The sequence below is a fragment of the Ahaetulla prasina genome, chromosome 1 (genome assembly GCF_028640845.1).
Source record: "Ahaetulla prasina isolate Xishuangbanna chromosome 1, ASM2864084v1, whole genome shotgun sequence".
Classification (NCBI taxonomy): domain Eukaryota; kingdom Metazoa; phylum Chordata; class Lepidosauria; order Squamata; family Colubridae; genus Ahaetulla; species Ahaetulla prasina.
The window spans coordinates 20,082,885-20,096,200 of NC_080539.1; the positions used below are offsets into that span (position 1 = coordinate 20,082,885).

General features: G+C 41.8%; 1 protein-coding gene across 3 annotated transcripts in view; it reads right to left on the reverse strand.

The window, feature by feature from the left end:
• GTF2IRD1 (GTF2I repeat domain containing 1) overlaps nucleotides 1-13,316 on the reverse strand; it is a 161,206-nt gene that overhangs the window by 68,564 nt on the left and 79,326 nt on the right. For 2 of the 3 annotated variants that reach the window (XM_058164328.1, XM_058164330.1), the window contains exons 4-6: nucleotides 12,406-12,552; nucleotides 10,362-10,545; nucleotides 6,308-6,618 (exon numbers count right to left, since the gene is read on the reverse strand). In XM_058164328.1, coding sequence (XP_058020311.1) covers nucleotides 6,308-6,618; nucleotides 10,362-10,545; nucleotides 12,406-12,552 — 642 coding nt within the window. Of the gene's footprint in view, nucleotides 1-6,307; nucleotides 6,619-10,361; nucleotides 10,546-12,405; nucleotides 12,556-13,316 lie in introns of all 3 variants that reach the window. The other variant, XM_058164327.1, reaches the window with a different exon arrangement.

Below are 13,316 nucleotides of genomic sequence, written 5' to 3' on the forward strand. Positions count from 1 at the left end.
AAATTCAGCATGCAGGGAAGCTTTGGTGTCAGATTACTTTAAATTATGGCATTTGTGAATTTCATGTCTCAGAGTACTCATTTAGTGACCGTTCAAAGTTACAGCGGCACTGAAAAAAGTGAGCTATGACCATTTTTCACACGACCGTTGCAGCAACCCCAGGATGACATCATCAAAAATTCAGACACTTGACAACGGACTCATATTTATGATGGTTGCAGTGTCCCAAGGTTGTGCAATCGCCTTTTGCGATACTCTGACAAGCAAAGTCAACGAGGAAGCTAGATTCCCTTAACAACTGTGGCAAAAAAAGGTTGTAAAATGGGGCAAAATTCACTTGACAAATGTCACACTTAGCAACAGACTCTTTGGGCTCAATTGTGGTTGTAAGTCGAGGACTACATGTAATATAATATCTGATGCGGCCTCCAGAGATACATTTTTACATTTTTAAACAGGGATAATCCTACACAGTTAGCAAATTGTACAGACTGCTAGGACCGTGTGGTCTGGTTTCTCCTGTTTTGGAGATGCAGCTGTATGCTAAGAGGAGCATGAGACAAGAGATCCATTCTCAGAACTGTGTAAAGGGAACCCCACTGACACAGATAAATTACAGTACGGGTAGTCCTTGACTTACGACCACAGTTAAGCCTAAAATTTGCTGTTAAGTAAGACATTTGTTAACTGTTAGGTTTTGCCCCATTTTATGACCTTTCTTGCCTCAGTTGTTAAGTGAAATCCCTGCAGTTAGTGAGTTAGTACCGTATTTTTCAGAGTATAAGACGGACCGGAGTATAAGATGAGCCTTAGTTTTTGGGGAGGAAAATAAGAAAAAGGCTGATTGGCAGGTGGATGGGCCTCCCGAAATACCCCAATCAGCTGTTCCCAGAGGTGAATTTTAGCAACAGGTTCCTTGGTTGTGAGCTCTGTGCCTTGCTTTTTTTTTCTGCCTTTGAAACTCCGTTTTAGAAAAAAATGTATTCTGCCTCTGAAAGCCTCCGAAACAGCTTCAGAAAAAAAGCCTCTGAAGCTCTGTTTGAGGCTTTTTTCTGAAGCTCTGTTTGGGGGCTTCTTTTCTGAAGCTTCTTTTCTGATGCTTTTTTCAGCCTCTGAAACCTGCGTTTGAGAAGCTGGGAGGGGCTACATTCGGAGTATAAGACGCACCCAGATTTTCACCCTCTTTTTGGGAGGAAAAAGGTGCATCTTATACTCTGAAAAATACGGTAACTTGGTTAAGCGAACCTGGCTTCCCCATTGACTTTTCTTGTCAGAAGGTCGCAAAAGCTGATCACTTGACCCCAAGCACACAGCAACGGTCATAAATGCGAACCAATTGCCAAGCATCTGAATTTTGATAGCATGATCATGGGGATGCTGCAAAGGTCGATACTGTGAAAAACGGTCATAAGTCACTTATGACTTATGTATGCAGTGTAGGGTTTCCTGCCTGAGCAGGGGGTTGGACTAGAAGACCTCCAAGGTCCTTTCCAACTCTGTTATTCTATTCTATAACTCTGCATAAAGAAATGTCATTCTTTCATATAATTTAGGACTGAGGTAAATAGCAATGCAACAAATGAAGAGGCAGAAGCCTAACTGCAGATCACATTATCAGAGACACTTTTTTCAGTGCTGTTGTAACTTTGGTCACTAAACGAACTGTTGTAAGTCGAGGAGTAGCTGTATAAGCAGTTATTGACTTATGACTGTAAATGAGCCCACAATCACAGTCAAGGCATCATGTGGCCGGCTCTGCTTTTAGATTTCTTGCAGTGGTTAAGTGAACTCTGCAGTCATTAAGTAAATTCATTCTCCCCAATTGGCATTTTCTGCTGGAAACTGGAAGTAAACATCAGAAATAGGAAAAAACATTGCAAATTGTGATCATGAGACCACAGGATACTGCAAACCCTGCAAAGTTGAGCCCGTTGCCAAGCATCCAAAATGCTTGTGCACGCCTGTGTGTGCTTGTGTGTGTGTCTGGACTTCATAACTTGGAGAATGGGTCACAAGTAGCTCTAGGGTGGTCTGTCATAATGTTGAACAATCGTTAAGCAACTGGTCAGAAGCTGAAAACTATCTGTACGGGAATATTGCCTGGTGTTGCTTTCTGTTGCATCTGGGATTTCAGCAGCAGAATTACGGTCTTCCTTAGCCAAAGTTAATGGCTACTAAAACAAACTAAGTTCCATTAAAAGGTGAACAGGTAGCCCTCACATTACAAATGTAATGGAGCCTGTTCGTTCCATTCATAACCCAAGGATTCGTGGGAGTGAATCTCGTACCTTGAACAGGATCACTCCCTACTTTTGCCCATGCATTCGCTAATCAAATGCTAGGCTCCTTAAGTGCACATGAGATATTTCAGGGTGGGTAAGGCTATGGGGACCCTAGTGATGGAACAGGCCACCTGCCTAAGACCACCCAAGGCTTTCCCAACCCATGGATCCACCCCTCAGAGGCTCCATTTCAGCCTGCAATGTGCTGGGGGCGGCCTATGGAGGCCCGAATGGAATGTCGGAGAGGCAGAATCGCTCCTTGGGACTCCATTTTGGCTGGCAACATTCAGGACAAATGTTGCCGACTCTCTGCGGTTGTTCGTAAAGACGAACAACAGCTGTGGTGTTGCAAGATTTGTAGTTTCGGGACTTGTTCGCAAACGCTTATCGCGTAACTTCGAACAGTCGCTAAGGGAACACTCATAACCGGGGGATTACCTCTAATTCATGGGTGAAGGCTAGTTACAAAAGCTACAGTTTTATTTAAAAATTAGTATAGGTTCTTCTGTTTTGAAATAACGCTTGCATCTGTTTACATGACTTTCATCAAAAAACTGTCATCGTCAAAAGCGCTTGAGTAACGTTAGAGTTAGGGAATACGAAAACTTGTCTTTTGTTTGCTAAGTGGTTGAAAAACAGAAAACAAAATGTATGACTAAATGGGCAGTTCTCTCCATGGAGGCATATAAGAAATGGAATTTCTTAAGCACCTGTACTGGGACTAGCACTTTTCAATAAAAGATCTTGACTTTGGGGCAAGCTGTGGGGTGGCAAAGGTTGCAGATACTACTGAATTATTCAGAGTGACAGCAAAAAGGTCTACGAGGATCTCTTCAGACTGAGTGAATGGCCAACCAAATGTCAAATGCAATTCAATTTAAGTAAATGTAAAGCGATTCTCACTTTCATTATGAGAAGACACATTTGGGAGTCTATCAAGGAAAAAAAGTTGAATGTGACTGAAATATAAAATGTGTATACAATCATGAATGGCTTGGAGAAAATGGACGAGGAAGAAGATTTTTCCTCCTCTTTCAAATCCAGTTGTGGGTTGTTACCAGTTTGATCCGGTTCAGGCGAACCGGTGCTTCCGACCAGCAGCTGGTCCCACCCACCCGCCCTGGCGCTATCACGTCCTATATAATCGCCAGTTTTTCGATGCTGAGTGCAAGCACGTGCTCATATTTTCAGTTCTGGGCAAACCGGTTGTTACAACCGGACAGCAGCAGCCACTGCTGCTCAAAACGTTAGTACCAGCACATATTCAATGAAGCTAACTGGGAAGAGATTTAAAATAGAAAAAAGCAACGTCTCTTTCACCTAATGCATAATGAACTTGAGGACTGAATTGTCCCCTGACATGGTGATGATTACTTACTTAAATGGCTTTAAAAGGGGATCGGATAAATTCATGGAGGGCGGGTCAATTGGTCATGAAGACTCAATGTTACGTTCAGATTAGGGGCAGCATATTTCAAGGGGAAGAACAGTGGGCAAGGAGCATGTATGTCACTGTCTCCTCTTGTTTGGACCTTTGAGACATCTGACAGGCCACTGTGAGAAGCAATATGCTAGACTTAGCCCAATCCAATTAGCAACAGTTCACAGCTATGACAGTGATGAAAAAGTAACTTTATGACCAACATTTACAAGCATTTACAATCTTCATAGGTCTGTAAAGCGAAGGAAAGATAAAGGAAAATTAAAAGCACAGTTGCACATTCACTTAGTGACTGCTTCATTTAATGACTGAGTTGCAGGTCCCAATTACCATCACTAAATGTATTAGAATGGAACTTTGTTTGGAAGTAGTTGGGATCTGTCCTATGCTTTTTTGGATTTTGGCTTTCTCTTGCTAGAACCCAAACTTTCGGCAAAAACTGAGACCAATGTAAATAGTCCTCGACTTACAACCACAAGGGAGCCCACAATTTGTGTTGGTAAGCGAGACTGTTGTTAAGTGAGTTTTGTCCCATTTTACAACCTTTCTTGCCACAGTTGTTAAGTGAATCACTGCAGTTGCTAAGACAGTTAAGACAGTTGTAAAGTGAATCTAGTTTCCCCACTGACTTTGCCTGACTTTGCCTGTCAGAAGATGATCATATGACCCCGGGACACTGCAAGCGTCATATATACATGTCTGTTCCCAGAGTCCGAATTTTGATCACGTGACATGGGGATGTTGCAACAGTTGTGTGAAAAATGGTCATAAGTCACTTTTTCAGTGCCGTTGTAACGTTGAACAATCCACTAAATGAACTGTTGTAAGTCAAGGGCTATCTGTACATATTTGAGAACTCTGGGAGATGCTACAAAAGTTAACACTGCTAGAACATGCAACGTCTATTCACCTGAGGGCAGCATCAGGCCCATGCATCATTACTGACCGCTGCTTTCCTAAAATAGGACAGTCCAGGGCCCATTTGGGGAAGGGCACTCATGAGATTTCAAGGTTGAAAGAGATGTCTTAAGTATGAGCAAGGCCTCTTGCTTTTTACGACCTACCTCCAAACCCCACAATTTTAGCCCTCCCCCCTCTGGAAAGGCTCTGGGAAACCACAAAAGGAATGCTGGTAAGGTGCACGTTGCCTAGATACTGACTTTCCTGTATGCAAAATCCTGGTTTACTCTTTTCATAATGTCAAAATGCAAATTATTTTCATGATCACCTTCAGCTCCGAATGAAAAAGTCTATTATCAGCTCCAGCAGCACTAACGTTTGGGTCAACTATCTTGATGGTGGGGGAGGAAGGGAATCGTCATCCATTATAAAACTTAATACATCTTGTGAGATAGAAAACAAGATATGTTTTCTTTCGAGAATGCCCCGAGAACATTTGTAAATAAAAAGATAATTCCAAATTGAATCAAGACTTAATTCTTTAAAGTCCAAGGGGATATTCCACCCCCTCTCTAAAATAAGAATCCTTAATAAACTATAGGTAGTCCTCCACTTATGACCAACTTGAGCCCAAAATGTATGTTGCTAAGTGAGAAATTTGTTAAGGGAGTTTTGCCCCATTTTACGACTTTTCTTGCCACATTTGTTAAGTAAACTGCTGCAGTTGTTAAGTTAGTAACATGGTTGTTAAGCAAATCTGGCTTCCCCATTGTCAGAAGGTTACAAAAGGTGATCACATGATCCCTGGACATAACAACTGTCATAAAACTGAACCAGTTGCCAAGTATCCAAATTTTGATCACATGACATGGGGATACTGCAAAAGTCATATGTGTAAAAAACAGTCGTAAGTCACATTTTCAATTCCATTGTAATTTTGAATGGTCACTAAATGAATTGTTGTAAGTCAAGGACTACCTGTACTTACCTGATCCGAGAACTTGAAGATGAAGCCCATCCCTTACTCCTTTGTCCTTCCTTGACTAGCACTACAATATAAAAACCCAACTACAGGTAGTTCTTGACTTACAACAGTTTGCTTAGTGACCGTTCGAAGTAATGTCCCTGAAAAAAATGACTTATGAGCATTTTTCATCTTTATGACCATTGCAGCATCCCCATGGTCACATGGTTTACATCTGGATGCTTGACACCTGACTCACATTTATGACAGTTGCAATGTCCCAGGGTCACATGATCCCCTTTTGCAACCTTCTGACAAGCAAAGCCAATAGGAGAAATTCACTTAACAACCGTGATAATAATTTAACAACTGCAGTGATTCATTTAACAACCGTGGCGATAAAAGTCATAAAATGGGGCAAAGCTCACTTAACAAATTTCTCATTTAACATAAATTTTGGGCTCAATTGTGGTCATAAGGTGAGGACTACTTGTAATATCTTAACCATGCCTCCAGGAATCACATCTGACTGCCCAAATATTACTGTCCCTTTCTACTTAAGGATGGCCCTGTCAAAACCATCATCAGTAATCCAATAAAAGCCATCATTACACAATTCCTATTCCTATTCCCACCCTATTTCATTCCAAGGCTACACCAACACCTTTGCACCAGCTTTGGGGCAGCCATTGCTGGGGCAGCAAACATGAAGGCCATTACCACAGCAGTCACCGAACTCCTGTGGCGAAGGCACCTTCGCTTCTCCTGATGGACGGGGCCTCAGCATGTCGCCGACTGCATTCATCCCATGCCGACTGGCTGAACCTTCCTGCTTTATCTCCATGGCAATCTGTGTGGGCAGCGACACGCCATACAGGAAACCGCTGGTGGTGATCCCAGGAAGAGTGTCTTGATTGGCCTGCTTAACGCGCACATTATTAAGGCCCGGCTCTCGGTTCCCCTTGGAGATGAGAGCAGAAGAGTTCATCTCAATAGAAGGGTTGGGATCCCTGATAGAGTCCTCGGGTGGCCTAAGAAGAGGAGGAAACTGCACATAATTTCATGTTTATCCTAAATTGGTAGAATGAACTATTTAATACAATGAGGATCAAAATATGCTGAGAGACAGGTTGTTGAACATCAGCCAATTGCTAAAGACATCTAATAAAACTGACTTCTTGTCCTGTTTATGAACCTCCAAGAGGTATTTTGTTGGCCACTCTAAGATAGCAAAATCCTGGTTTGGGTGGAGTTTTGGCTTAATCTAGCTGAGCTCTACTTATGTTCTTAAAGAAGCAGACCTTCAAACTATCTCTCTCACCCACAGTCTGGACTAGCAACACCCTCTCTGTATAATAAATATATTTTGGAAAAAGGCACACAAAAAAAACCCTAGCTGGAATAGATATCTATATCTATATCTATATCTATATCTATATCTATATCCTGTGTGTGTGTGTGTGTGTGTGTGTGTGTGTGTGTGTGTGTGTGTGTGTGTATCATAAACTTTTAATGATCCCATAATCTCTTGCAGAGTAGAGTCTGGGCAACTGAATGGAGCTGAGTGTTTATTAGCCGGATACCCTTCCTGTTGCCAATGCAGAGTTATATTCAGCAGACATAATCTGCAGACACAGCAGATAGATGCACACTATATATATATTTATTATGCAGAGAGAGTGTTGCTAGTCCAGATTGTGGGTGAGCGAGATAATTTGAAGGTCTGACCTTTTAAGAACATAAGAAGAGCTCAGCTAGATTAAGCCAAAACTCCACCCAAACCAAGAAATTGATTGTTTCCTGATTGCTTATTTGTAGCCTATGACTATCATTAAGTGTTGTATCATTAAGTTAAATTTGTAGCCTATGACTATCATTAAGTGTTGTACCTTGATGAAGGTATCTTTTCTTTTATGTACACTGAGAATATATGGACCAAGACAAATTCCTTGTGTGTCCAATCACCAATAAAAATTCTATTCTATTCTATTCTATATATATTTATACATACACACACGCACACACATATGTGTTTATGTGTGGAGAGAGAGAGAGAGAGAGAGACCGTGGATATATACATATACATATCTCAAATTACAATTTCAATTTCTAAAAGATGTTAATGAAGGAATGACAGATATGGAAGACAGAGAAAGTATTGAAAATTAAACTATAAATGACAGGCCAAGAGAATGATTTGGAAAAAGGCACACAAAAAAAAACCTAGCTGGATTAGCATCTTTCAACCCATTTACTTTATCACCTTATTTCCTGGTGTAAAGGAAACAAGAGGTGACTGACAGCAAATGAAATTACTAAGGAATGTTATCATGATGGACAGCAAAAACAAGGAAGAAAGGGAGTGAAGACAGAAAAAAGGCATTATACTTCCTTCTTCTTAAGTAGCACTGAACCAGAAATCTCAATCCAGTTGCTCAGTAGGCAAAGTTCCATCCTAAATAGGAAGTATTTATAGCCCTTCTGTCAGGCTTTTCATCAGCCATGGCTATAAATCTCAGTTCTCCAGATACTTAACTCCTTATTCAGACTTGCTTTTCTCAGCAGAGGCTCATGGCTATGACTCGGCAAGATTAGTTTATTGCTGACAGGAATGAAGACGGGGGATTTGCCTACTGCAATACGCAGAGGTCAAAGCCTATATATAGGTCTAAACTCCAGGGTTTAAATTGTAGGCCTTTTTTCCCCCTCCCATCTTTCCAAGTCAATGGATACCTGGCTGCTCGACTGATGGCTTTGAAAAGCACCTAATCTATGCTGACATATTGGATCTCTCTAGCCTGGAACTGCTGATTCCTACTTCATCAGCATGTTTCCAGATCCCTTCCCAGTCAGGGTCAGCCAATGGCTGGCCTCAATCACTCAAGAACGCTCAATACCTTTTGTCAGTGCATACCTGATTATATTCCAGGAACTGGGAGCAGGTAGAAGCACTTTTGCTGCCCCGAGATAAAAATGTCCTTCTCCTACTGACTCACTGGCTGTGCACACGGCAACATATTATAGTTTATGTTGGCCTTGGACCATAATAGGATTTTTGTTTTTGTTTTGTTTTAAAATAATATTTATTAAATTTCCAAAAGTTAAAATACACAATACAAAAAAAAGCACAATACACAAAAACAGAAAACAAAAAAACAAAACAAAACAAAAAAAGACAAACGCGTCAAAATTACATTACTCATAACAGCTTTTCCCACATTTTTGATTTAATTATGGATTGTTCCATAAGCCCAATTTTCTGGGTTCACATGAACGTGCTACATGAGTCACTGGCTACTTTCATACAACATTAAGAAAAGCCAGGATTTGGTGAACTAGGGTCCTGAACTGCATATAATCGTAAGTAATATGAAAACTATATCATGGCTTAGTATTATTTGTGAAATGAGCCACTAGCTACACTTGCATATCATGGTTAATGATATTAAAAGGCATAATCTACCTTTGCCTCCAGCACAGCCATAATACAGAAATTCCCAAAGAGTAGCGAACAAGATCCAGAGCAAACAAATCGAAGAGGTCCTTCCTCTTGGAGATCCACGGAAACCAGTGTGTGATCATGATAAGGAACTAATGGAAATAATGTTCACCCTCAGATCACATCTCAGCTGCTTGAAAACGAAGGTCAGATGTAACATTGCAGTTTAGACAAGTTGTCTGACATGGATTTGAACCACAGAAAAACAAAGGCCAGAAGTTCTAATCCTATCCCCAAGGTGCTTTTTCCTTCAAGAGGCAACTGGACTTTCTGCTTTTCTTTTTCTTCTTTTTTTTTTCTTTTGTCACAACAGTATACACAAACAATTGTCATAGATAAAACAACATGTCTTGAAGAAAATATATAAGTAAAAAATATGCATCAACTATATTAATTTGATATAATGAAGGGAACAATAGGACAGGAACGGTAGGCACTATTGTGCTCTTATGCACGCCCCTTACTTATTCTTTGAAAAAATCCAAAAAGCTGCTTCAGCTCCAACTGGATGGTGGGGAATGGAAGGATTTATACTCCTTGCAGACAGCTGGTCATTTGCATTCTTTTACATAGTAGTTAAGGCCACCTGGAGGTTTATCTGTGTCATCAGGTTCATTACTCTCTAAAACAGAGGTCCCCAAACTTGGCAGCTTTAAGACTTGTGGACTTCAACTCCCAGAATTCTCCAGCCAGCATAGTTTCAACTCCAGCTATGCTGGTTGGAGAATTCTGGGAATTGAAGTCCACAAGTCTTAAAGCTGCTCTAAAAGAATGCAAATGACCAACTGTCTGCAAGGACTATAAATCCATCCATTCCCCACCATTCAGTCAAAGCTGAAGAAGCTTCTTGGATGAGAAGCAAAACATCTTCAAAGAAAATCCAGAAAGTCCAGTTGCCACCTTTGGGACAACCATGACCTGGATGATTGAGAATCTCCATAGACATTCTAATCCTATCCTTACAGTTGCACCAAAACAGGGGAGAAGGGATGATGATGATGACAATGACGATGATGATGATGATGTTATCCATTCAATCATGTCCAACTTTTAGCAATTCTAGGGGCTGGGTTTCTCCACATCTTCGGATCTTGCACTACTTCTTTGAGTTTTTCTATGCTCTGGCTTGTGATGGTAACTCCTGATTTCAGTCATTGCAAGTCAATATTTTTATGCCTCTACCATGGATTAGTACAACCAACATGATTTGCAAGGCACTGACCAAATACAAGGGAATTAGAAAGGGAAAAGAAATCCAAAACATCTCATTCTTACCTTTTTATCCTGAAACGCATGTTGTGGCTGTGCTCTAATATGGCCATCAGGGACTTTGCATCATATTCAATGGGTTTCCTGAACGTGAGTCCATCAGGTAACCCAACCACCGTTAACCAACCAGGCTCTTTCAAGAACTTCTCATATGGCAGTGGAACCACACTGCTCTTCCCCAAGGCCTCACCTGGACAATGTGGAAAAACAATAAACTCTGAAAGACATCTAAACAAAAGCTGGCCACAAGGCATCCCTTTGTCCTGTCTCTTTGTCACATTGTGCTGTTGCCATGAAAGAGGATTTGGGCTGAGCTACCCAAAAAGCAGTACATCAAATGTTTGTAACAGCCTTCCCAAATCTCAGGGGTCTCCAGATGCATCAATTTTGAATCCCAAAATCTCCCAGCCGGCACTGCCATTGGTAAGAATTCTGGGATTTGAAGTCTACATATCTGGACGACACCCAAGTTGGGAAAAGCTGCTTTATAATGCTCTCCATTCCTCTGGATTAGTGTTTCTTGACCTTGTCAACTTTAAAGTTATGTGGACTTCAACTCCCAGAATTCCCCAGCCAGCTTATTATAGCTGGAGAATTCTTGGAATTGAAGTCCACACAGCTTAAAGTTGATGAGATTGAGAAACACTGCTTTGGATTTGGGCATATATTCTCTTCAGCAAGACTTAGGCAGAGGTGCCAGTTGCAGGTAAAGAGTTTATGCTGCAACAAAAAGTTGGCACCAACCAGACTTATCCTCCAATTGGGGGTGTGAATACAGTAAAAATGGCATTGTCTTTCTACAATGAGAGAGAGAGAGAGAGAGAGAGAGAGAGAGAGAGAGAGAGAGAGAGAGAGGGCGCAGAAATTTTGGGAGACTCACTAAGAAAGATCTATACACCTCCTCACTTCTAAAAACAGGGCACAACATGCAATAAATGTTTACAATCAGTGGGGGTGGGCAACAGAGAAAGGAAATGAAAAACAATCAAATGGATTGTTCAGAAAATAACTTATTTATTTATTTATTTGCTTGCTTGCTTATTTACTTACCGTATATACTCGAGTATAAGCCGAGTTTTTCAGCACGTTTTTTGTGCTGAAAAACGTCCTCGCTTATACTCGGATCGGCTTATACTCGGATCGGCTTATACTCGAGTTTTTTTTCCTTTTTTTCACATTATACCGGCCGGCGCGAACTTGGCGGGCTTTTGCTTTAGCGCGGGGAAGCCCTGCCGGTGCAGTGAGAGGGCGGGGCGGGGGAGCCGCCAGCCTTCTCGGCCGAGGGAGGGAGGGTTTCGCCGACCGGTAGGTGCCTCATTTCCCACCCTCGGCTTATACTCGAGTCCCCAGTTTACCCCAGTTTTTGGGGTAAAATTGGGGACCTCGGCTTATACTCGGATCGGCTTATATTCGAGTATATACGGTATTTGATTTATAAGGCCGCTTCATGCTTGGATGGATGGCATACTGCATAAAACTACTCAACTGCAAAAATACTAGCAGTAAAAACAGTACGGTAATTGGAATAAGAGCAGTAGCAGTGATAATAATAATAAATGACAAAGCTGCTATATAGGGCGTTAAGATCTCAAATTGGGAACATTCGTAGCTGTCTTGTTTTCTATATCGGCTTTCCTAACCTGTGGCCTTCAGGTGAATACAATAAGTAACACCCAGGACTCTCAGGTAGCATGTTTAACTTCTAGCCGTCTAAGTATACCCAACAGTAGGGATATTTGGATTTGTTGTTCAACTATATCCAGAGGTTTGGATGTTTCCCATCCTTCCACAAAGCCTCTTGGCTTGGGCCTGGTTCATTCGTTCTTTGAATAAAGGTTAAGATGTCATCACAGTGCCTTAAATGGATTACTTTCCTAAGAGGAAACAGTCATTATTTGGCAACCTAATGGCTTGCCAGTTCTCCCTTCTGTTAAATCCAAACCCTTTGGATCGTCCATCCGCCCAGCCATACAAGTAGGGAACCAACCAAAAGGCCCCCCAAACCCCTTGGCAAACCCAATTCCCAAGGGAAATCAAGGCTATTCCTTACTATAAAGCACATCAAAGACTTCTTCTACCATCTTCCTGAGGAGATAAACATCTGATCCCTGATCTGGGGAGATCCGAGGAATCGTCCGACCAAAATCTTTTGCCTTCTTCTGGCCGTCAAGTTCATGCTCTTTGCTCTGCTGGACACCTGCCGGCAGGGAGGCACCAAAACATACAGAGAAAAGATGGCAAATCAGGAGATGCTGTGTTATTATTAGACAATTCTTCAGTTTTAGGGCAAAGCTGTTATTTATGATGGATATATGCAAAACACAGACTCCCCTATTTGATGCTCTATGACAGTAATGGCAACCCTTTTTGGCACAGAGTGCCCAAACCGGAAGGTGCACGCGTGCCAGAGCGCTGGAAATCGGATGACCAGCTGGCCAGTGCACATGCACGTGTTGGAAACCCAACGACCAGATGGATGAGCTGGGGCAACAGCGCGCATGCCCACACAGAGGGCTCTGCGTGCCACCTCTGGCACGTGTGCGATAGGTTCACCATCCTGGCTCTATGAGATTGGATGATACCCTGTGACATCACCACCAAGCCTATCCGCAATCTCACCCCCATCATTTCATTCCTTGGAATCTGCCTGCCAATTGATTTACATGTTGGTTTTCTCCCATGTTCTCCCCTTAAAGCAAGCATGGGGAACTTTGACTCTTCTCTGATATTGCTGAATTACAACAGCCATTGGCCTCAGCTAATGGAGTTCAATAATGAGACATACTGGGAATTGTAGTTCAAGGCTTTTTCCAAACTAAGACACAAACATGACCTGACACCATAGGTAGATTTTCTCCATGTTGATCTGTCTGCAACCAGGCCATTTAGGTCTTCCAATTCATCTACAGCAGGGGTGTCAAACTCGATTTCATTGAGGGCCACATCAGGGTTGCATTTGAC